The 22395-nt window shown below is 44.8% G+C and overlaps 1 protein-coding gene across 4 annotated transcripts in view; it reads left to right on the forward strand.

The window, feature by feature from the left end:
- Window positions 1–22395, forward strand: part of LIMS1 (LIM zinc finger domain containing 1) — an 84243-nt gene that overhangs the window by 43150 nt on the left and 18698 nt on the right. For 2 of the 4 annotated variants that reach the window (XM_068418356.1, XM_068418349.1), the window contains exon 1: window positions 20416–20764. The exons of 1 other annotated variant lie outside the window; for it this stretch is intronic. In XM_068418356.1, coding sequence (XP_068274457.1) covers window positions 20583–20764 — 182 coding nt within the window. In that variant the 5' untranslated portion in view covers window positions 20416–20582. Of the gene's footprint in view, window positions 1–20415; window positions 20765–22395 lie in introns of those variants that run through there. One more of the 4 variants, XM_068418341.1, reaches the window with a different exon arrangement.

Consider the following 22395-nt stretch of genomic DNA (forward strand, 5'->3'; position numbering starts at 1 on the left):
TTGAGGTGGATTTATTCTCTATAACGAATAACTCTTTTTTGTGTCTGGACTTCTTGTATTCCTTCCATTTATGTGCTCTGTCTGGTGGCGTCGATTTTTAAATTTTAATAATACCACTTTGGTGCAGCTGCAATTTCTAAATACATTTGAGTAAAAGACGTCCCAAAGGCTGTCCAAGCACAGCGGCTGTTTGTGCGGATAAACATGGATTTTAATGCTATGGGCTTCACACTAACGCAACTTGCAGCAAAGTGGGTGAAGAGCTGTCCTTTAGTTTTTGATAGACTTGTGTCATGATTAATAAAAAAGTATTCAGTATACACTGAAGAGACTGCTACTGTAGTGAATGAAATCTCATGAACAAATTTGTAGGTAATAGTTTAGTTTCATTGGTTGCAAAGAGCTTTTTCACAGCAAAAAAGCTACTCTGTCTTCACCTTTTAGATTATTATTATTATCTAAAAATGATTGTTTGGACCAAGATAAATCATTGGTACACTGATATTTAAAGCACATTAAAAACTGTTGGTAATGTATAAAAGCTGCTGTGCCATGAACATCTGTTGTCTGCTGTCCTTAACCTCCGCTTGTAACAGCATTAACTTTTCATTGAATCGCTGATTGACGGACTGCAGGGAATTGGCATTTAATTATGTTTAAGCTTATCCTGCTGCGTATTGAGAAACAATTTTAAATACTTTGTTTGAAACTGGAATGCAGCGTGTTTAGGCAAATATCGTGCCCATTTTCTTTTCTGAGGACAGGAGCTCAGATGTATAGCTCTTGTTGACATTTCAGTGTGTGCATCCTTCTGACATCATATAAATCACTTTGAATTTCTCCAACCATTATCTATTTGGCATGTTTTGTGATTTCTTTTCCAAAATAATTTCTGTTATTCTTCCATTGTGTGATGTTTTATATTATATGTTGATGACATTCCAGACTGAAGCACGTTGATAGTATTACATAAAATTACTGTGCTTGTGTTCAGTCTGGTAATCCTGACAAAACTGGTGTCAAGTGACATAGCCAGTATTACATATATTACGCTTTTCTCTGTTACAGGCATTCACAAATGCTCTCTTGTATGTATTCCTCTACAAAATAAACACTTTCATAATGAACTATGAATACCACATAGAACTTGTTTTCTATCGTAGTCAAAACAGTCCTTGCAAATTGTTGGATTTCTTGTCTTTTATTAAATGCAAGTTCATTTGAAAAACACACATCCCCGCAAACTCTCAACATAGAAGTAAAAACTCTGAATTAAAGTTTTTGTTTATAGTGGCCAAGGATAATGTAAAAGAAGTTGTAAAAATATTTTAAAAAGTAGTAAGCTTTTTTGAAGCCTCTTTTTAAGTTGAAATGAAGGGGTTTATTACTAAAAAGTTACTAAGTGAGACGAGACGCAGAGCTTGCAAATCCCTGCTAGTCACCTTCCTGTCTTACAGGAAACCGTAAGCACTTTCATTCCTGTTTTACGATTACACAGGACACTCCATCGCTGCGACATGTGACAAATAGTTACGGCGGTTATGTTTTGATAGCTGAGAGTAGGAAGAAAAATACATTGTGGTTTTCTTATGATTTTCAAGCTGTGTGGAAAAGAGCAACATCTGATAAGCCCGGTGCTATTGTGTTTCCAAACGAGCGTTTTAATGCTGGTTCCTGAAGTCACTTTGCTGCGCGCTTTGCTGCGTTAATCTCCCTGTCAGAGTTTGCTCACGTGCAGGAGTCACTCTGAATTTTCACAGCGCTAATGACTTTCTGTTTGTCATCAGTTATAGCGGGAAAGAGTTAATAGCTCGTTGCAGCCCCGGAGTTTTTTAGCTAATTGCAGCGGGCTCTGGGAGAGCCGCTCGCTCCTCTCGGGGCAGCGAGAGTCTGAAGAAAGCTGGAGGGGAGCCGGTGAGCTCGTCATCGCAGACATCCCTTAGGTGTGATGAAGGAAACGGGGTGCCCTTCGGGAGGGTGTGTACCTATGAGAAACAGGAAGCTGAGCAGCGGCCGCCTGCCTGCCCTGCCTGCCCTGCCTGCCTGCAGAGGTTGGTCGCTCGCTCGGGCGGGCGCAGGTGTGCCGACACGCCGCCCAGCCTCTTCTTCTCTCCAGGCATCTTGGCAGTCGCGCTCCTCGGCAGCAACATCTGGAAGAGGCCGGCGGGGTGGTGGTGGTGGAGGAGAAACACAACCCAAAGCCAAAACACCCCCCCCACCCCCCCCACCCCTTAAAAAAAACAACACTCCAGGTAGAGAAATATGACGGCCTTGCAGCTGAAAGAGTTGTCACAGTCAGGTCTGTACAGGAGGAGACGGGATCGCCCTGATAGCGTGGGACTGCCCGGGTCACACGAAGAGAAGCTGAGGTGAGTGCGAATTGATGGGTACCGCCGGGGTGCCGAGTCCTTCTCGGCACCCTGCTTGCTTCGGTGGTTTCAGCAGACAAAATGCAAACACGGCTCTGGAAAGTCACTGTAAAACACATGCATCGAGAAGCAGTCCTGAAGCACTACGGAAAAAACCCCAAAGGAAGGATAACAGGAGCCATACAGTGACCTTGCGGGTTTTGGCGATGCTGCGACTCCCTTCCCTGGCTCTGGGAAGGGCAGATGTTACCCGGTGGTTGCTTCTGGATCCCTTCTGATAGCCAGCGCTTGCAAGTAAATAACTTTCCACAGCCTGACAACTTTGCTCGGTCTGGTTTGAAGTCAGTTTTGGGTCACCCGGGTGCTGTGGGTTGTGCTGCTTCTCAGGGGTCCTAGCGCAGCCCCTCCGCTGGGCTGGTTTTGTTTCAGAGGGGCTGGGGCTGCTCCTGGGCTCTGGCTTTCCTCATGGGGGGTTCTTTGTTGTGGAAAGGGCTTTAGACAAAAGAATGCAGCAGGACCACTTAGCCTGACCTTACCCAGGAAGGGTGACCAAAAATCGGAAAGCCATTTAATGTCCGGGGTTATCTTCCTGATGCTACGTGCCTTCTGAAAGAGTAACAGCGAATTTTCAAAAAAGCCTCTGTTTGGAGCAGGGAGATTAAAGAATTGTTTGTAACCTCAGTAAGTGCAGACACCAGGAAAAAAAAAAGTAAAAATGCAAAGGGTTTTTTCTAAATGTGCTCGGTGTGAAAGCAATCTGTTCCCGCTTCAGGCTCCTCAGAAAAGGATCCGTGTGTAAATGCTAACAAAAGCCTTGGTGGAGAGGAAGCGCTTCCTATCTCCTAATGCCTGTTTTTGGTTGTATTTTTAGATTCTTTTTCATTGTTGGTGGTTGTGCATGGGATTGGAGTGCTGTGTAATTAAAGGGTTTTTGTTACTGACCTTTCATTACCTGAGTTAGCAATTTTAGAAGGATGGGTATTCAGATTTGGGGGATTTACCTTTTTGTTATAACTAAGCACCTTAATTAAATCTTATTGTGGCAAAATGTGTGATTGTAACCCACTGAGATTGTTTACTATGAGATACCAGAAATATCGGATCAGTTCTAGGAATGTGTTAACTCACAGGTCTGATATATGTGCTTGGTATCTATTTATAGTATTAATTCTGAATTGATTTCCTAGATGGATTTCTAATAGCACTAGCAGTATATGTTATACTCATATGGCTATAGATGGAAGAATAACCAGATTTAGTAGAGATGTGCAGAGGTTCTTGACTTTTTTAATGTTTAATTTCTTTTATACAAAACTAGCAATGAGGAAGAATGCTTCTTGTTAGGGAAGAGGAAGCTGCTTTTTAAAGGATATACATAAAAAGGAGTGCTACCTCTCTACAGTTGTGGTGTTGTTTCTCTTATTTACAAGCACATGGGAATGAGGCCCTTTGTGGGCTGGGTGGGGGGAAGGCGGTTGTCTGTCCCGGTATAAATCCAGGTGTTTTGATCCTTTCCTGAGCCTCTTTCGGTTAAAGACGAGAAATATGTGAAACAGGGATCAGTCTTAAGGAATAAAATCCAAGCGGAGGAAATAGCAAATCAGAGGACTTATGAATCAGCTTACAGCAGGGTAGTAGAGATACAAGAAGGTGAATAGAGCGAGGTCAGATGATGCTCCTAGAGCAGGGGGACAACCTGTGCCTAAAGACAGAGCTTCTCTTACATTTGCTAATAGCTTAAGCTCATTCTTATTCAAACCAAACCTTGCTCCTTCCTAACCCATTTTGTGATATTTCAGTGTGTTGCCAGGCAGCCTTATTTGTCATTTTTACTGCATTGTCCATGACAAAAGGCTACGGCATTGTAAATACAAAATAATGACATAACAACAGGGCAAAGAGCAATTGGGAATGAAGAGAAAAAGTTCTTTCATTTTCTAAAACGGGAAACCTTTAGCTTTTTTCACATGCTCTCCCCGGTGACACTTAGATGCCTGTCCTTCGCAAATATTTTCAGAGTATCTGGAGTCCACAAGAAAGACAAGAGGTTTCTTTCATGTCTGCTAAATATAGTTTGCCATCCTCCATGGCTTTGCAATGCCCTCCCGTAGTTTCTCTCTCCAGTTCTTTGTTCCAGTGCCTTTGTATTTCATTTTACATACATATTAATCCACACGTGTTAAATAATATCAGCCCTCGAGGAGCAGTTCACTGAGGGCTGCTTTCTCCGTTCAAGTATTGTGTTTTTCTAATCCTGGGCCAAAATGTATTCGAGATGCCAATGTCCTCAGGGTATCCTGTGAGAATTTCTGTATTTAAAAAAAAAAAAAGGAAATCACCCTTTGCTGAAGTCGTACATGGTATCTGCCAGTTTTCCTTTTACAGCCTTTTACACCTTACCCTGGTATGAGATTTCTCTCTCCTGCCCTTTTTGAGGTCTGTGTCACCTTTGGTAGCAGTTCCCTGGGATCCAGGCTGGGACATTCCTCTGGTAAGGCACAAAACAGCACTAAGTAACCCTTCAGACAGCCATTCACACCCCTTCACCCTGGGTGTGGGGTGCCTTGGGCTGCCTCTGCGCCGCTGCAGCAACAAGCCCCACTGAGATTGCGGCTCCTGGTCCGGCCATCGCGGCAGGAGCTGGATGCTGCTCGGTAGGATGGGGGCTTGTGTCCCCACAAACTGCGGTGGAGGTCTAGCCAAGTGCTGGCAGTGTCAGCACTGCAAAGCAGCTGGAGGGGGATTGGTGCTGAAATTCTGCCTTTGCTCTTTCCTGGGAACGTCAGTGTGATTTGTACGTGAAACACCTGAGATTACTAACAGTTAGGGCACTGTGAAGCAGCGTACTGGAACTCCTAAAGTGTACAGAGCGTATGTTTATCATATAGTGTATCGCATACATTTCATTTTCCAGGAATCAAAATTTCTTGAAACAATTATCTTTACAGTATAAAATTAATTTCCTATGTTGACATAACTTCATGATAGGTCGTGTGCTGTGGGACTCTGAGCTCCACAACAGGAAGGCGAGCTTTAGCTTCTGCATCTGTGTCCACTGATGTCACTTCAGCCAGAGGTTTGACCCCCATCATTGTCTTCCAGACCTGCTATTCAGTTTATGATGAGTCAGTCTCTACGCACATCTCCCTCAGTATTTTGCAGGAAAGACCACAGGAATATAGTTTGTCTCTTTCCATTAAGTTTCGTAGCCTGACAGATTTCCATTTACAGTAGAAGCTCCTAAATAAATGTTTAAATTTAACAGCATCTCTTCAAACGCCTCTTGCTCTAGCAAGTAGGTGCCAGGTCGTCTTGAGGGGAACTCATTTCACACAGCTGTGGTTATCTGCAGGGCCTGATTCACAAGCAGCAGAGCTTACTTTAGTGCATGGTTTTGCTCATTTTGCCCACCTGGTCGCTGTGATTCCTCATTGTGCTGCGGAAGGGGTTTGATGCCTTGCATCACAGCAGCTGCTCTGCTGCAGTTTACAGCCTGGTGCTCATCGCTAGCTCAAAATGTGCCCCAGCTGCCTCGATGTTGCAGGTGGTACAGTGTGGTGGTGGAGCAGATGAGCTGTCCCACTGGCAGTGGTGAGGACGTGAGAGGGCTGGGGAGGACCACCACAGTCTATCCATTTGAGGAGAGCAAGGCCATTTCAAGGGAAGCCACCCACAGCCATAAATGACAAGCCCTAAGCTCAACTGAGATTGGGACAGGGATGGGAGAGTAGGATTCACCCCCTTGTTTTAGAAACCTATCCTAGGATGGAGTGAGTTGCCCTCCCAGAGAGCCTCTCTCGTCTATTCCACCCCACCTCCTCCAGGCATAACCCATGCCCAGGTTATCCCCTCAGCTGTGGTGAGGTGGAAGGAGTCCCAGCCCTTGTCCTGACAGCACAGCACATTGATGGAAATGGGAAATTCAGCTTCTGTTTCTACCTCTCCCACTCCATGTATCACTTAACAAACCTCATAACCTCTCTGGGAACCTTTTAATCTGCTAGTATAGATGTTACTGGTGCTTTACTGACCTTATAGGGAGCTGGAGCCTGCCCATCCCATGTAAAAGGTGGTCTGGATAGCTCATCCGTTTCTTGAGCTTGCACAGTACAAGTATGTGCTTGGTTTAGACCTCAGCTGGGGTAGAGATGCTGAATGCAGTTTTCCCTTCCCCTGCTTGAGCTAGGCTCCCCAATCCGTAGACCTTAAGTACACAGGATGCTCCCGAGGTGCAGAGTTCAAAGTGCGGGGGCCTGCCCGGCACCTTCATCTCCCCCTTCTGCCACAGATGCAACAGTCATTGAACTAAATGCAGCCTGAGAAACCTGCTTTTCGGAATGGAGGGGAAGACTTGTTCTTTTCCAGCTGTATTGATTTGGTGGAAAAACATGACATCTCTGATAAATCTTGTCTTGCCTTGTCTTTAGAAATGGCATGTAAAAAATTCTGACTGTATGCTGAGCTATTCTTTCTTGCTTTTCTCAGCAAACAGGATGCAAAGGAAATTGTACGCATACATTTATGATTAATCATTAGGAGTCACTTAACAGTAGCAGTGTGCTTGCTATTTTCTCTCTTTCCCCTTCTCATCCCATGGCCTTTGTAAAAATAGAATGATTCTTCTAAAAAATTTGATACTACTGATTTCCGAAGCTCAATACAAGGTACTGGGAAAAGGAGGGGCAATTCTCTTTTTTTTTTTTTTTGACAATTACACTTAAAGTGAATTGATCAAAGTGTTGTCCATAGCTCTCTTTTTAAGTTCATGTGGGATCAAATGCAATTAAAAATGTAAACAACTTTTGAAGAGCTTCATCTCAAGTTTTTACCAAACAGTAAATTTCAGCATTTGCCACAAATAATCATTGGCAAGCTTCAGTGGCTGGCTGTCAGTTACTCAGGTAGTTCACTGCTCTTTTCTCCTGTGCAGAAAGCACCATAGATGTTTTCCACATTAATAGCTTTAAAGTATCTGCCTTCCCTTTGCATTCTGCTGCTGAAGCTGATGGGTACATCTGTGTGAGTAGGTGCAGGCAATCTTCTCGGTCCATTCAGGCTCCCACCTGCCCCTGCACACTGACTTCAGGCTGGAAGGCATGTGGATGTGCCCCAAAATTTCATGCACAAAGACTCCCTCACAGATGAAATAGGAGGCATAAGCACATTCTTACGTCCCACTGAGCCTTGGGGGGATAGGTTCTGCACTGCAAAGCTTGTAGGCGGGTATAAAAAGAAACAAATTAATAAAATCCCCAAAGCATCGGCAGTGTGGTAGGGCTGAGTGCCTCCCTGTCGTTATGAGATACGGCATTTGGGAGTTGTGCAAGGTCACAAATCTCCTCAGCCTGCCATCAAAAACCCATGTGTAGCAGCCAGCCAAGGTATACAGCTGTTTCCAGCCGCACGTCCTCCCTCAAGACCTCCTGCTCTTCCTAGGAGGGCGAGAAGAAGACGCTGGTTGGAGACTGGGGAAGCAGGGACCTTGTTGGGCTTTCAGATGCCTCGGGATACTGAAGGCAGGGGAAGGCAGAAAGAAAAGATCTGTCTGCACCTGGAAGCATTCCTAAATTTGATTTCCACTGGTAACATTCCGTAATAGTATCATAAATGTTAATATTTATATAGATGCTTTCTGTATGTAGATGTTTCACTTGCTCCCAATGCCAGTGTCAGCAGGTAAAGCAGTAATTATTCAATACATTGGTAAAAAAAGAGGCTAATTTATTAAACCAGGAAGACCTTGAAAATAAATGTTAAGCCACAAAAAAAATTACACTTCTTCATCTGTTGTGGTTAGAAACTCTGCTGGAATAGTAGAGAGTTGGGACCTAGAAATACTCATTTGAATCAGATGCTTGGGAACTCTTCATTAAAAAACACTTTGGCTCATCTGCTAGGTGCTCTAATTGAAGAGAGGATTTGTCCATGTAAACGTAACACTGAATTACTATTATTAGTTATAGTAACTTCAAGCCAGCAAAAATGTGCTTCATGGTTATATTTTAATATTGCAGTACTTAGGATTTGCGTTGAGCCTTGGTTAGAGGTATCCAAATGACTAGAGGCTTTACTTTTCATTTGTGCTTTACTTTTCATTGCTCTAGGGATTAAAATAACATGAGGAACACACCCTTTCTTCTTGCCTTTTCTCTCACCCCTTGTCTCCTGCATTGCATAACAACTCCTGAGCAATTTTGTTTGACTTGCTCACCCTGACTGTCACCTCCCGTGACTCCAAATGACCGGAGGTAGCTGCTTGCATAACACTGTTCCTGTTACGCTTGCCTCATTGTAATAATCTATGATTTCAGTAAATTGTTAAGCTTCAATGATTACAGCAATTAGGATTTTCGTTGCTCTTTCTTACAGGACTAGCTGGCTAAAGATACGTTGTAGGTTTCTCTTTTTTTGCTTTTGCTTTCATGTGTTTTGATAGCCCCTCATCAAAGGTGTTCTCTACAGAAAATGTACTGTGACTGCTCATTATTCTTCACTGTAATTAAGCTCTCCTTTGAATGCAGTCTGTCACACTGAAGTGAATTTGCACACAGAAGTATTCTGCAGAGGAGACATAAATTGTGTCAATGTCACCACTTAATAAAAACTACCAACTTGCAGGCATCAGGGAGAACAAGCTTAAAGGCTGTTAAGTTTGGGTTCCCGTTCTGCTTATTTTGTTTTCCTGTGGTCTCTGAGCTGTTCTAGGAAATGCAAAGCTAACAGACACGATGTCCTCAAGAGGACCATGGGCTTTTTACATGATGCTCTCCAGACATGGGAACGGCCCTGGCTTGCCAAGTATGTTACCTCTGATGGTGGCCAAAAGCTGGTGCCTGTGGAGAGAGGTATAAGGAAAGAGCGGGCCTTTTATGGGATTTCCCTTGGTAGTGATCCCAATTTGCCACCAGCTGTGGCTCAGGGACTCCCTACAGAGTTTGTGACATTCAGTGTTTTTCCCTTTGGTTAACTCTTCCGGTCTCCCCTCGCACCCAGGAATCTTGGGCCATTTCCCACACATGAGTGGTGCTCTTGAGTTTTCGTGTGTATGATCTGGTGCCGTTGTGCATGTGTTGTGTGTTCATTTTTTCTGTGCTTGATTTGTCATAGCAGCTTTAGGTATTGCTCAGTTTTCATCTTTGTATCTGCAGCTTTGTAGAAACTTCTGGTTTTAGGTAGCTCCTGGTAGCATTCTGAAATGGTGGTTTCATATGTAACACTCTGTGAGCAGTGTTTTTGGATGATACTTCTCAACTTTGTCAGCAGATTGTAAATCATCCTGTGATGCATCTTTATATAAACAAGATGAAGCTTCATGATCTTTTGGAGCCTTTTTCCAACAAGAGAGGTTTGGTTTATGACTTTTGTGACACATTTACCTGTAGCTTTTCTGCTTTTTCTATCTGCTCTAATGGCCATGATAGAGCTAGAATAAAATTAATTTAAAACTATTAGCTATTAGCCTCAAAGGAAGTAAAATATTGGCAGACACAGGTAGCAATACCTGGCAGCATTTCTCAGCTGTACCTTTTTAAATGAAAGATTCAAAAGATTCAAGCTGTTCCAGCAAGGAGTGAACGGACGAAGGTGAAGGGGATGTGAAATGGCATTTGTCTTTTCCAGAATGTTAAATCCATGCATGCCACACTCTTCATAGATCATAAAGTTCTTGATCCCGAGTTGAGTCTACCTTTTGAACTCTGTTTCTATGCAGCTATTGGAAAAATGTTATCCACTCAGAGTCATGACTCAAAACTGCCCTGGCTAGTCCCCGTCTTATTCTGGTATGGAAAGTTTGCGTTGAAAGCTGTTTGTCTTGCTTGATGTTTGGCTTTTCAGTTATTGTTTTGTACGTTTCTCCCCACTGACTTCAGAAACTGAAGCAGCCGCTGTATTTCTGATCTATTAAAAAGCTGATTCTTATATATATATTCTTTTTTTTTTTTTTTAAAGGACATGGTAGCAGTGCAGCCTCAGGATAGCTCCATGAGTTACCAGGTTCCAGGTCATGAATTTTGCCCAAAGTGTACAAGTAATTGCTTAGTTTTAAACTACATTCCTTTCTAAAGCTCATCCTCAAATTATACCCATTTCTCCGTGGTACGTAGCAAAGGGGAAGGAGGTTTGCAGGGCTTGAACCCCTCTGATCCAAAGCATAAAACGCTGTTGTCTTCCCTTTTCCCTTTGCTTCTGTTCTGTCAAGCAAATAGCCTGCGCCGCTCCTTCAGATAATCCCAGCAATAAGCTGTTGTGAGGCGTAACTTCTACATCTTCCCACACAAGTCTTGTAATAGGTAATATAACCATCCACTCCTGCTTTACTCACTCAGGACTAGTCAGTTGTTGGGGTGGAAACTGTTACTTTAAAAAAAACCCCCTTGCAATAGTTACCGAAGCCTTTGGTTTGGAAAATGCGTGGAAGTCTTGCTTTGCACTAACTGCTACTGAAATTCATTTGTGTTTACTCGACAGGTCTGCTACTAGTATTGAATAGCTAATAAAGTACAAGATGAAGACCTTCAGTTTGTATTACCCAAAACGCTAAGACCATAATAATGAAGCAATGCTATTTTGTATTAACTTTATTTGTCGATACATTACTCATGCTTGACTCTTAGGAACATAAATTGCTTCTGGTTATTCTCTTTCAGCTGTTGAATATTAGGACCATTATTTAAGTCTGCGGTGTTAACTGCAGCTGTCTGCCATCCTCTGCTGGTTTTAAAGGTTGGTGATGCTGCAGTGAACGTGGGAAGAGAAAAATGTGAAACCAAAACCTAGAGTGACTAATAATTACGATTTAATATGTGTGTGAGAGAAGAGCAACAGCTGAGGAGATGTTTTCTTTACCACATTCTACTTCTGCCCAAAACAAATTAATTTAGGCAATGAAAAACTTTGCACTTCCTCATATGGAATAGAAAAACAAACTTAATGAAGGTGAAAAATGGTTCAAGAGGTTATGTTGCTGGAGGTGTAGATTAATAGTAATACTGAAGAGGAGATGTGTGTGGAAGTGACACGCTGGTTAGTAAAGCTGAAGGTCAAGTCCTCAGCGTGGTGTCTCCGGTGGAGACGTTACTATAATAAGGATGTCGCTGCGAGCTGGGAAGCCTGGTGTTGCAGTTATCTCTGCCCTACAAGGAGCTGTGTGGACATACTAGAAGTCTCTCCTGGTAGCCAGGGTGTTATGTTGAGTCATGGTATTAATTATAACTCCTGGATGAGCCGCTCAGGTCATAGTGTTTGGCTTGTGAAAACATCAGTTCCAGCTAGCAGGGCCAGATGCAAAGGCTGGCATTTGCCTTTACACTAAGTTTTTGGTGAAGGATTTTTGTTGGTTTTCAGTGACAGATAACATGAACTGAATATTGGTGCTAGGAAAATGTTACTCTGATAAGAAATATGGTAGTGCAGTATTTTAGTATCATAGAATCATTTAGGCTGGAAAAGACCTTTAAGATCATACAGTCCAACTGTAAACCTAACTCCACCAAGTCCACCACTAAACCATGTCCCTAAGCACCACATCTACACGTCTTTTAAATACCTCCAGGGATGCTGACTCCACCACTTCCCTGGGCAGCCTGTTCCAGTGCTTGACAACCCTTTTGATGAAGAAATTTTTCCTAATATCCAATTTAAACCTCCCCTGGCACAACTTGAGGCCATTTCCTCTTGTCCTATCATTTGTTACTTGGGAGAAGAGACCAACACCTGCCTCACTACAACCTCCTTTCAGGTAGTTGTAGACAGCGATAAGGTCTCCCCTGAGCCTCCTTTTCTCCGGACAACAACACCAGTTCCCTCAGCCTCTCCTCAAAAGACTTGTTCTCCAGATCCTTCACCAACTTTGTTGCCGTTCTTTGGACTCTCTCCAGCACCTCAATGTCTTTCTTGTAGTGAGGGGCCCAAAACTGAACACAGTATTCGAGATGCAGCCTCACCAGTGCCGAGTACAGGGGGATCACAGAATCACAGAATCACAGAATCACAGAATGTTAGGGATTGGAAGGGACCTCGAAAGATCATCTAGTCCAATCCCCCTGCCGGGGCAGGATTGCCTAGACCATATCACACAGGAACGCGTCCAGGCGGGTTTTGAATGTCTCCAGAGAAGGAGACTCCACAACCTCTCTGGGCAGCCTGTTCCAGTGTTCAGTCACCCTCACCGTAAAGAAGTTTTTCCTCAAATTTAAGTGGAACCTCCTGTGCTCCAGCTTGCACCCGTTGCCCCTTGTCCTGTCAAGGGATGTCACTGAGAAGAGCCTGGCTCCATCCTCTTGACACTTGCCCTTTACATATTTATAAACATTAATGAGGTCATCCCTCAGTCTCCTCTTCTCTAAGCTAAAGAGACCCAGCTCCCTCAGCCTCTCCTCATAAGGGAGATGTTCCACTCCCTTAATCATCTTCGTGGCTCTGCGCTGGACTCTCTCTAGCAGTTCCCTGTCCTTCTTGAACTGAGGGGCCCAGAACTGGACACAATACTCCAGATGCGGCCTCACCAGGGCAGAGTAGAGGGGGAGGAGAACCTCTCTCGACCTGCTGACCACACCCCTTCTAATACACCCCAGGATGCCATTGGCCTTCTTGGCCACAAGGGCACACTGCTGGCTCATGGTCATCCTGTTGTCCACTAGGACCCCCAGGTCCCTTTCCCCTACGCTGCTCTCCAACAGGTCTGTCCCCAACTTGTACTCATCCATGGGGTTGTTCTTGCCCAGATGCAGGACTCTACACTTGCCCTTGTTATATTTCATTAAATTTCTCCCCGCCCAACTCTCCAGCCTGTCCAGGTCTCTCTGAATGGCTGCGCAGCCTTCCGGCATCTCAGCCACTCCTCCCAGTTTTGTGTCATCAGCGAACTTGCTGACAGCACACTCTAATCCCTCATCCAAGTCATTAATGAATATATTGAATAGAACTGGTCCCAGAACCGACCCTTGCGGAACTCCGCTAGACACAGACCTCCAACTGGACTCTGTCCCGCTGACCACTATTCTCTGGCTTCTTTCCTTCAGCCAGTTTACAATCCACCTCACTACCTGATCATCCAGACCACACTTCCCCAGTTTAGCTGTGAGGATGCTGTGGGAGACCGTGTCAAACGCTTTACTGAAATCGAGATAGACCACATCCACAGCTTTACCATCATCTATCCACCGGGTAACATCCTCATAAAAGGCTATCAAGTTGGTTGAGCAAGACTTCCCGTTGGTGAAGCCATGCTGAGTGCCCCTAATGATCCCCCTATCCTTGATGTGCCTAGAGACAGCACCAAGAACAAGTTGCTCCATCACCTTTCCAGGGATGGAGGTGAGGCTGACTGTTCTATAGTTACCCGGGTCCTCCTTCCTGCCCTTTTTGAAGACTGGAGTGACATTCGCTTTCCTCCAGTCCTCAGGCACCTCTCCCGTTGCCCACGACTTAGCAAAGATGATGGAGAGTGGCCTAGCAATGACTTCCACTAGCTCCCTCAGCACCCGCGGGTGCATCCCATCAGGGGCTATGGATTTATGGACGTCCAGGTTGCTTAATTGGTCCCTGACCCAGCCCTCATCAACCAAGACAGATTCCTCCTCTATCCTGACTTCTTCTGAGGCCGCAGGGGTCCAGGGCTCCTCAGGACAGCCTCCAACAGTATAGACAGAGGCAAAGAAGGCATTCAGTAACTCCGCCTTCTTTTTATCCTCTGTCTCCAGGACCCCCACCTCATTCATCAGTGGGCCTACATTGCCTCTAGTGTTGGCTTTACCTGCAATGTATTTGAAGAAGCCCTTTCTGTTGTCCTTGACCTCTCTTGCAAGGTTTAATTCCAAGGAGGCCTTAGCTTTCCTAGTTGCCTCCCTACATCCTCTGACAACAGACTTATATTCCTCCCAAGTGGCCAGCCCCTCCTTCCACGATCTGTACACCTTCTTCTTCCACTTGAGTTTGCCCAGCAGTTCCCTGTTCAACCATGCAGGTCTCCTGGTACCCTTCCTTGACTTCCTACCTGTTGGGATGCTCTGATCTTGAGCTCGGAAGAAGCAGTCCTTGAACGCTAACCAACTATCTTGGGCCCCCTTACCTTCTAGTACCCTGTCCCATGGGATTTCCCCTAGCAATTGCTTGAAAAGGCCAAAGTTGGCCCTCCTGAAGTTCAGGGTTGTGATTCTGCTAGCTATTCTGTTCCTGCCACATGAGATCCTGAACTCTACCATCTCATGGTCACTACAACCAAGGCTGCCCTCAACCTTCACCTCTTCAACCAGACCCTCCTTGTTAGTGAGGATCAGATCCAGCAGCGCTCCTCTCCTAGTTGGCTCATCCACCATTTGCATCAGAAAGTTATCATCAATGCACTGGAGGAACCTCCTGGACTGGGGATGGCTGGCTGAGTAGGCCTCCCAGCAAATATCAGGGTAGTTGAAATCCCCCACAACAACCAGGCCCTGTAATTGAGAGACTGCTCTCAGCTGCCTGTAGAAGGCCTCATCACCCTCCTCATCCTGATCTGGTGGCCTGTAATAGACACCCACAACAGTATCACCCCTGCCAGCCTGCCCCTTAATTCGCACCCACAAACTCTCAACTCGCTCCTGATCTGCCTCTGGACAGAACTCAATACATTCTAGCTGCTCACTCACATAAAGAGCAACTCCACCACCTCTCCTTAGCGGCCTGTCTTTCCTGAACAGGACATAGCCATCCATGACCACATTCCAGTCATACGAGGCGTCCCACCAAGTCTCTGTAATTGCCACTAGATCATAGCCCCCCGACCGAACACGGATTTCTAACTCCTCCTGCTTATTCCCCATGCTGCGTGCATTGGTGTACAGGCATTTCAGGGAGCGAGCTGGGCACACCGATTTCATCCCAGATTCACCCCCTGATTTCACCCCAGGGGGATGGGGGGCCTCCTGGTCTACCTCAACACTAGAGCATTGCCCCAGTGGTGCAAGCCCAGCTACCACCCCATCCCCCTTCGAATCTAGTTTAAAGCTCTCCGAATGAGCCCTGCTAATTCCTGATGATCACTTCCCTCGTCCTGCTGGCCACACTATTTCTGATACAAGCCAGGATGCTGTTTTCCTGAAATGTCAGAAAATGAAAAGATCAACCTCGGACATTTTTACATATTTGAACTTTAAATCTGTTTCTTAAGCAATGGAGGAGGAGCACACATACACTGAGTTGTAATTTCCTTGCAATTGCCTGACCACACTCTATTGTGCATCCCTTGACTTTCCAGTGGTTTGATTTTGACCAGTATAAATATTACTCTGACCAAACACTTTCAAATTTTAGAACTGAATGACCTTGGTGTTGTGAAGTTCACTGTGTGTATGTCCAAACAGAAGGATGGTTTTGAGCTTGGTGGGCCTGATCTTGTCTCATCGGTCTTGAAAAGATGGCTCTTTTCAGAGCAAGTGTCTCAGAGACATTTGATGTGCAGCCCCTAATATTGAGTAGCTGACCTTTTTTATTATTTTTAAATTAGAAATGAGGATATAAATGTTGTTATATGAAATGCATTAGTGCAAATGCATCTTTAAAATGTATTGAGTTGGAAGAGTTTGGATACAGTATATACACTAGGGGAACCTAGTGAAGTATACATGCAGTCAACTACACAGGGTGCAGATTTTAAGAATAACCGATACTATGCTGTATGTCGTGCAGTACAAACTTATTAGAGCTCTCATGAGCTTCTCATATGTGATAGTGCGTCTTTTTGTTGTTTTGTTTTTCCTGTCTGCATAGGATTAAAAAAATAGTAGTGAGGGAGCAAGAGATGCCTGTATCAAGTATCTGTATACAGAATAAGTCATTTCTTGTTTTACACGAACCATGGCTTTGTTTGGTAGTGTTTGTAACCAGCAGGAAGAAAATAAAACAGTTTTTTGAAATATTATTTACAACAGGAAAGTGCTATAGTTAAAGATTGCTCTCCCTTTCTACAAATTCTGTCAGAGACTGATTTTTCACTGTGCTTGTATGGCTGATAAAACATTGTGTGGGAAGGTGCTGCTTACCTGTTTATTCCAGTTATATTCATTTCCTTATGGAGAGATGGAATGTGAACCTTCTCTGTTTGCGGAGACCAAAGCATTTTTTGGGCATGTTTGTACTAGAATAAATTTATACTGAAGTATAGAAAACAGCTAGAGTTGCCTTTTTGTTTGCCTTGTTTAAACTCCCACCACATGAGCTTAATAATGCTTTTTGTGGCAAAGACTAAAGGATGAAACTTGTAGGAGCACTCAGAATTCACCTGTTTTTTTATTGCAGTGGTTTCAAGATGGTTTTCCATCCTTTTTAATAGAAACAGAGCAGTGCTGGGCACATGTGAAAATCCTACCCATAATGTGCATCTTTATTATAGAAAAGATTTATACCTTCTTTCAAAGTGCCTTTAGGAGACCAGCTTAACACGGAAAGTATTTTATTGCTTAAGAGGTAAACAATTGCAGCAACCAGAACCCAAGAGTGTTTTTAATTTCAATAAAAAAGGATGCAAAAGGTCAATTAGTGCTTTAAAAGGTTGGTGAAGAAATCAGCACAGGGCACTGCAAGTCTACACATATTTTGCAGCAGATCTTCTGTTCTAGTTGTTCTGTATTTTGCATGTGAGGACTGTTGCATAGCATCTGTGTTAAATATAATTAAAATGAAATCACCCTTACCTATGTGGGAAGGGGAGGGATGCACTGTGAGTACTTATCTCCCCCTGCCCCACATAACCCGATGGGGCACGTGGCCTCCCGACTGCGCCGGTGACGCAGTGATATTTCACGGCGGCATGAGTAGGTTGCTGAGCAGCAGCTGCTTTTGCCAAGCACCTTGTTTGGAGCCGTGACTGCTCAGCACATCTATTTGTGGCATGGAGCGAAACGCTCAGCAGGGCTGGCCGGCCACCGAGCCTCCTCTGTAAGAGTCCCTGTCTGCCTCTGGCAGCCACCAGCATGGGCAGCTGGATTTGGAAGCTCTCCAGAGAAAGCAGCGTGTGAGCGGGGCGGCAGTCGTCCATCAGCGATGATAAAGCAGTGCGGCTATTTTTGCTGTTGTTTTCTGAAGCCCTTCTCCGTAGCCACAGCGGGACACTTCCCCTCCCCTCTTCTGCTGTTTCCTTTAGCACCTTTCCTACCATCAGCTTTGGCTTCTGATAAGATCCTCAGTGTGCCAGAGGAGCCTCTCTCTCTCTTCTTCCTTCTTACATACCTTTTCCAGTTAAATACTCAACTTCTCCCTTTTTTCTTCTCCTTATCACTGCTTCCGTAACAGCCGGTTGGTAGGTTTTGTCCCAGATCCCAGGGAATGCCCTTGGGAAGCTGCTGCTGCAAATCAACAACGCCGTACATGCTTCTCGCTCCCCATGGACGGCTTCACCTCGGAGTAACCTAGAATTCCCTAATGAAAATGCCATGTATTTTTAACAGCATATTTCAGATCTTGGCAGCACGCCTCCAGCAAAATGACAGAAAAGAGAAACATGGCCAGCTGCTCTGGATTTGTGGATTATGAAACCTTCACAGTAGAAACTGTGCTTTGCTTCAGTAGCAGAAAGGCCCCTTTTAAGCTCATGGCAAGCTCCTTTCTTGCTTAATGGAAAACAAATTGGGAGTAATTCCACCAGCAGCAATGGCAATAGACCTTGAGAACCAGGCAGCTTCTACTTATTGCACAAATGGAGTCATATATTACCTTGTAGGACTGCTTCTTGAAAAAAGCTAGGAAGATTAAACCAGGCTTTTTGGATGGACATCTTATTGCACTGACTTGCTATACTACTTGCTTTGCTACAGCCATGCAGAAGACTGCACAGTAGCAAGCCAAAGGCGCAAGCAAATATTTTCCTGTTGACCACAGAAGACATAAGGCAGCAGAAGTGGCTTCCAGCCACCTTGGTAGCCTGTGGATTTCAGGTTCCTGCAAGGACTGTAGTAGTCCGCCGGGAGAAAGAAACTCTCCAGGGCTCTCTGATTTGCAGCAGCAGCCTCCCAGGAGAATTGCCTTCATTCTGGGACAAAATACAAGAAAACAATTGAGGAGATGGTCAGTGATAAGGGGAAGAGACAGACTGACTTGCTGGTTCTTGTCTTAATGGCTTGGTGCACCTGCACTAATCGTGGATGAATCAGCATGGCTAGTCCATTGCAGTCAGTCTCCCTGAAGTTCTTCATACCCACAGAAGCTCAGCATTGACTTATGCAGGAGATGTTGGGAAGCAGGATGCAGAAGAAGAGCCAGCATCACTATGTCTGCATCTCTGTTGGCAGACAGTGCTCATTTTCATCACTGGTGCTCCAGCAGACGCAGAAACCTTTTCTTCCAGTGCTGTTTCCTGCAGCGGTGCTCTGGCAAGTTCATCATGGCCTAGGGCTACAACCTGAGCAGTGCTTGATCTGGAGCTTGCTCCATGACAGATAAAAATAGGGCTTGAGCTCCAGCCAAGCCGTTTAAGTGGTAAGGGTGCAGCCTCCTTAGCCTGTTACAACTTGTGCCTCCTGGTAGCTCCGGTGCAAGATTGATAATCACACCTACGGACAGGTAAATTAACAGGGTCATGCTGCCTGGGTCCCACCTACCGTGATGTCCTGTGGTGCAGGGGAATAGCTTAGCCAGAGGTTGCTTCCTGCTGAGGGGAGGTGAAGAAAAGAGACCTGACCAAACCCATCCCACAAATTTGGCAGCAGCAGAAACGTAGTGCTATGTTGGCCAGGCTGCAGGAAGATGGCTACGTGCAAGCCCAGGCCTGCACGGAGAGCAGTGTGTGTGCTGCTGTACGCTTACTGAGCGAGCTATCCCAACTCGTGGGGAGAGATTTGGCCCAAAACGGTCATAAACCAGACCCTCTGCAGTAGGTCCTAGGAAGGTGAAGGCATATTAAGAAGTAGTAGCCTTGACTGGGCTTTCTGTCATATCTGGTGTCATCTTCTAGTCCTCATTTCTCTCCTTGTTCCCTCTGTTCGTCTCCTTCCTGTCCTCTGCTTTCTCATGCCCCCTCGCAGACTAGCAGATGCTTCGGATACCAAGACGCCGTGTGTCATGAGCACGAAGTGCATGTGGTTTTGCAGTTCAATCGATTCCTAACAAGGCTGAGTCAGTTCAACGGAAGAGATAGATAGATAGTTACTCAGGACAGCTTCCCAAAACCCTGCTTTGCCTGCAGTTACGAGCTGCTGGAAGCCGAGTATCCTATGTCTGTCTCAAGCGCTGCGCTTCAATCAGGGAGAGCTTGCAGGAGTGTAACTAGTAGCTGCAGATCTGCAGCTAGTTGACCTTGCCTTCCCTAGTAAGTGGTGCACAACAGGTTTTTACATAGAATATAGCCATGAAATCATTGCAACATTAGGAGGGCATTCTGTGGTGAAGGAATGATCAATTTTATTCTTTCCTCCTGGTCTTGCTCTCTCAGTGTTCCCTAATACCCATGGTAAATTACTTCAGTAGGTGTTCTTACATTGGATAATTGTTCTAAATGCAGCACATCACTGGAAATCAAGCTTCATTTTTCCTCCTTCGTATATTGCCCACTATAGCATACTTGGCAGTTCGGTTAATGGCCTCTCTGTACCTACACCTTCTGTGAAGTGCTGACAAGAAGAAAGATGGCCAATAGATAAATTCAGCACATATAACTTAGAAGACACAAGTGGAACATTAAAGGCCGTTTTTACAATGTAATTAGTATACTGTAGCATTAAAGCAATATTTACCTAATGACAGAAGTCTTCTCTTTGTGCTTTCCACTGCTGGTTTGCCCATGATAAAATATTATTCGAATCTGCCTCTACCCCGCCTCAGCAGAAAGTAGCTGCTGAGACAAGTTTGTAGACAAGTTTGGTGCTGACAGGTTTGCTCACATAGGCTCCCCGTAACGCAGCTCTCCTGGCCGGCCCAGCTTTAAACCGTGACAAGCCGGCAGCAAAGCCCCTTTCCAGCATCTGAGTTTGCATGAGGGCCTGGCAGGGGAATGTGCTCCTCCGCTCGCAGCCAGGGTCAGTAAATCACAGCGTGACGGGCTCACCGCCCCGCCGCTGAACTTTTAACTTGAAGCTCTAGCAGGGTGCTGAGTAGCTCCGGCTACATGACACGGAGCTGTGAAAGTAAATCACTTCGCTGGGAACAAGGGGAACTCCAGCATATTGTTTTGCAGACTTTGCCTATAGCCTCTTTGCAGTATAAGTGCAGAATATATAGACCCAGGAAAGCAATTAGAGAGAGATGGACTTCCAGCGCAGAGCTCACCCTTACCCCATCCCGGAGGATGAAGAGGTTGTACACAAGGTCGCCCCTGATGCTCACAATTCTGCAGGAAACGAAGGCGAGAAACCGGTGTCAAAACTGCAACGTAGGCACAGTGACATAAAACTCTACAAAGAGTTTTGTGACTTTTATGCAAGATTGTAAGTTCATTCTGTTCGGCTTCGAGGTGTAACTGTGGTGACATTATTGGTGTATTGTACATATGTATTTTATTATCTGAGCTCCAGGCAGGCTGTGCAAGCCGTTCTCTAATGCAACCTTTGTCACTCTTCTGCTTGATATATTGCCAGTTGTAATCATCAACTAAAATTTCAGCTGTTGCTTTAAACTTCATCATTAATTGCATCAGAAATTTTTGTTGGGGTTGGAATTTGTCAAGTAGTCTCTCTGACTTTAGGTTGTTTTCCTATTATTTTGGGCAAACGGATAAACCGCTTCACTAATGCAGAAGTATTACGTACATCTCTGTTTTTACATATATGATGTGTTTCAAATGGAAGTGAAGTACCTTTGCATACTGAGGAGGAAAGCTTTATGCTTTCATTTGGTTTTGAACTTTGTTTCATGTTTTTGCTTGGATTGTACTTTGTGTCTGACAGCACTTAACATTAAATAATTTTTTAAGTTTAACATCCTTAGGGCTTGAGAACTGTTAAGGTGATGATGAACATCCTGGTTTCTGTTGTGATTATTCTTCATTTAGATTGATAAGGAGAACAGGTGAAGTGATTGAGTTTTTCTCCCACAGAAAGCATACACAATCCATGGAGACCATCGGCGAGCTTTATAGTTAACCACAGTTTATATGTATAATCACTGCAGTTTGTAGGCTTGTCTGTTATGTATGGTATAGTATGGGACAGACTGTTCTCCATCTGATCTCCTTGTGAAATTTGCCCACTCGACGTTTCACTGAGAGGGCAGTGAATATTTGGAGAGCAGTTACTGTTTTCCTCTTCCACAAAGATCTCTAGAGAGAGGAAAAAAAACCCGAGCCAATAATAACTGGTCAGATGTGACCTTGCGTAGGGCTCCTTTATGAAACAGTGTAAGAAATAGATAAAGTACATTCCTTTTTGACCACGTGCTAGGTGTTTGCTGGCTCCCTCGGATGCTGTGCAAGGAATGAATTCAGTTCCTGTTGAACCTGGTGGGAGCCAAGAGGTCTTATCCCCTCAGAGGAAAAGGCTTGGCATCTTGCAGAGGACTAAGGGCTCTGCACTTACAGGTGCAGCACATTATCTGTATCAAAATGTGTGCATGCACATGTGTTTCAAATAACGTCAGTTGTTTAATAAGCTTCCAGATAGATGTTTGAGTCAATGGTTTTGTCACCTGTGGTCAGACTGTAATGAAACTAGACCATTGCCCCGTGTTTGCTCTCTGCTATCAAATGCTATTAGGGCAGAGAGGTGATCCTGAAAGGCATAGCTTTGAGAGTCCAGATACATTTAAGAAAATGCTTGTGAAGGAAAAATCAAGTGAGCCTTTTTCTGGCACAGGAGCCTAAATTAGCTGAAACACAGCTGTACTGTCTTCTGCAGATGTGGACATGATCCTAGTGAAGTAGCTAATGCCTCTGATATTTTGCAGCTACTGTGCTGTCGTTTTATGGTCATGTGCCTTTGAGAAGCAACCAAGGTTGCAAGTTGAGTAATTTTTGCATTCCTGGCATGGAATGCAAACACAGCTTGTGTTGGCCTCCGTGTGGGTCGCAGTGGGGCAGCTAGAGCATTCCCACTCTCCCCCTTGGCCCTGGACCGACACCAAC

Source organism: Nyctibius grandis, chromosome 2 (genome assembly GCF_013368605.1).
Source record: "Nyctibius grandis isolate bNycGra1 chromosome 2, bNycGra1.pri, whole genome shotgun sequence".
NCBI classification, from domain to species: Eukaryota; Metazoa; Chordata; class Aves; order Nyctibiiformes; family Nyctibiidae; genus Nyctibius; species Nyctibius grandis.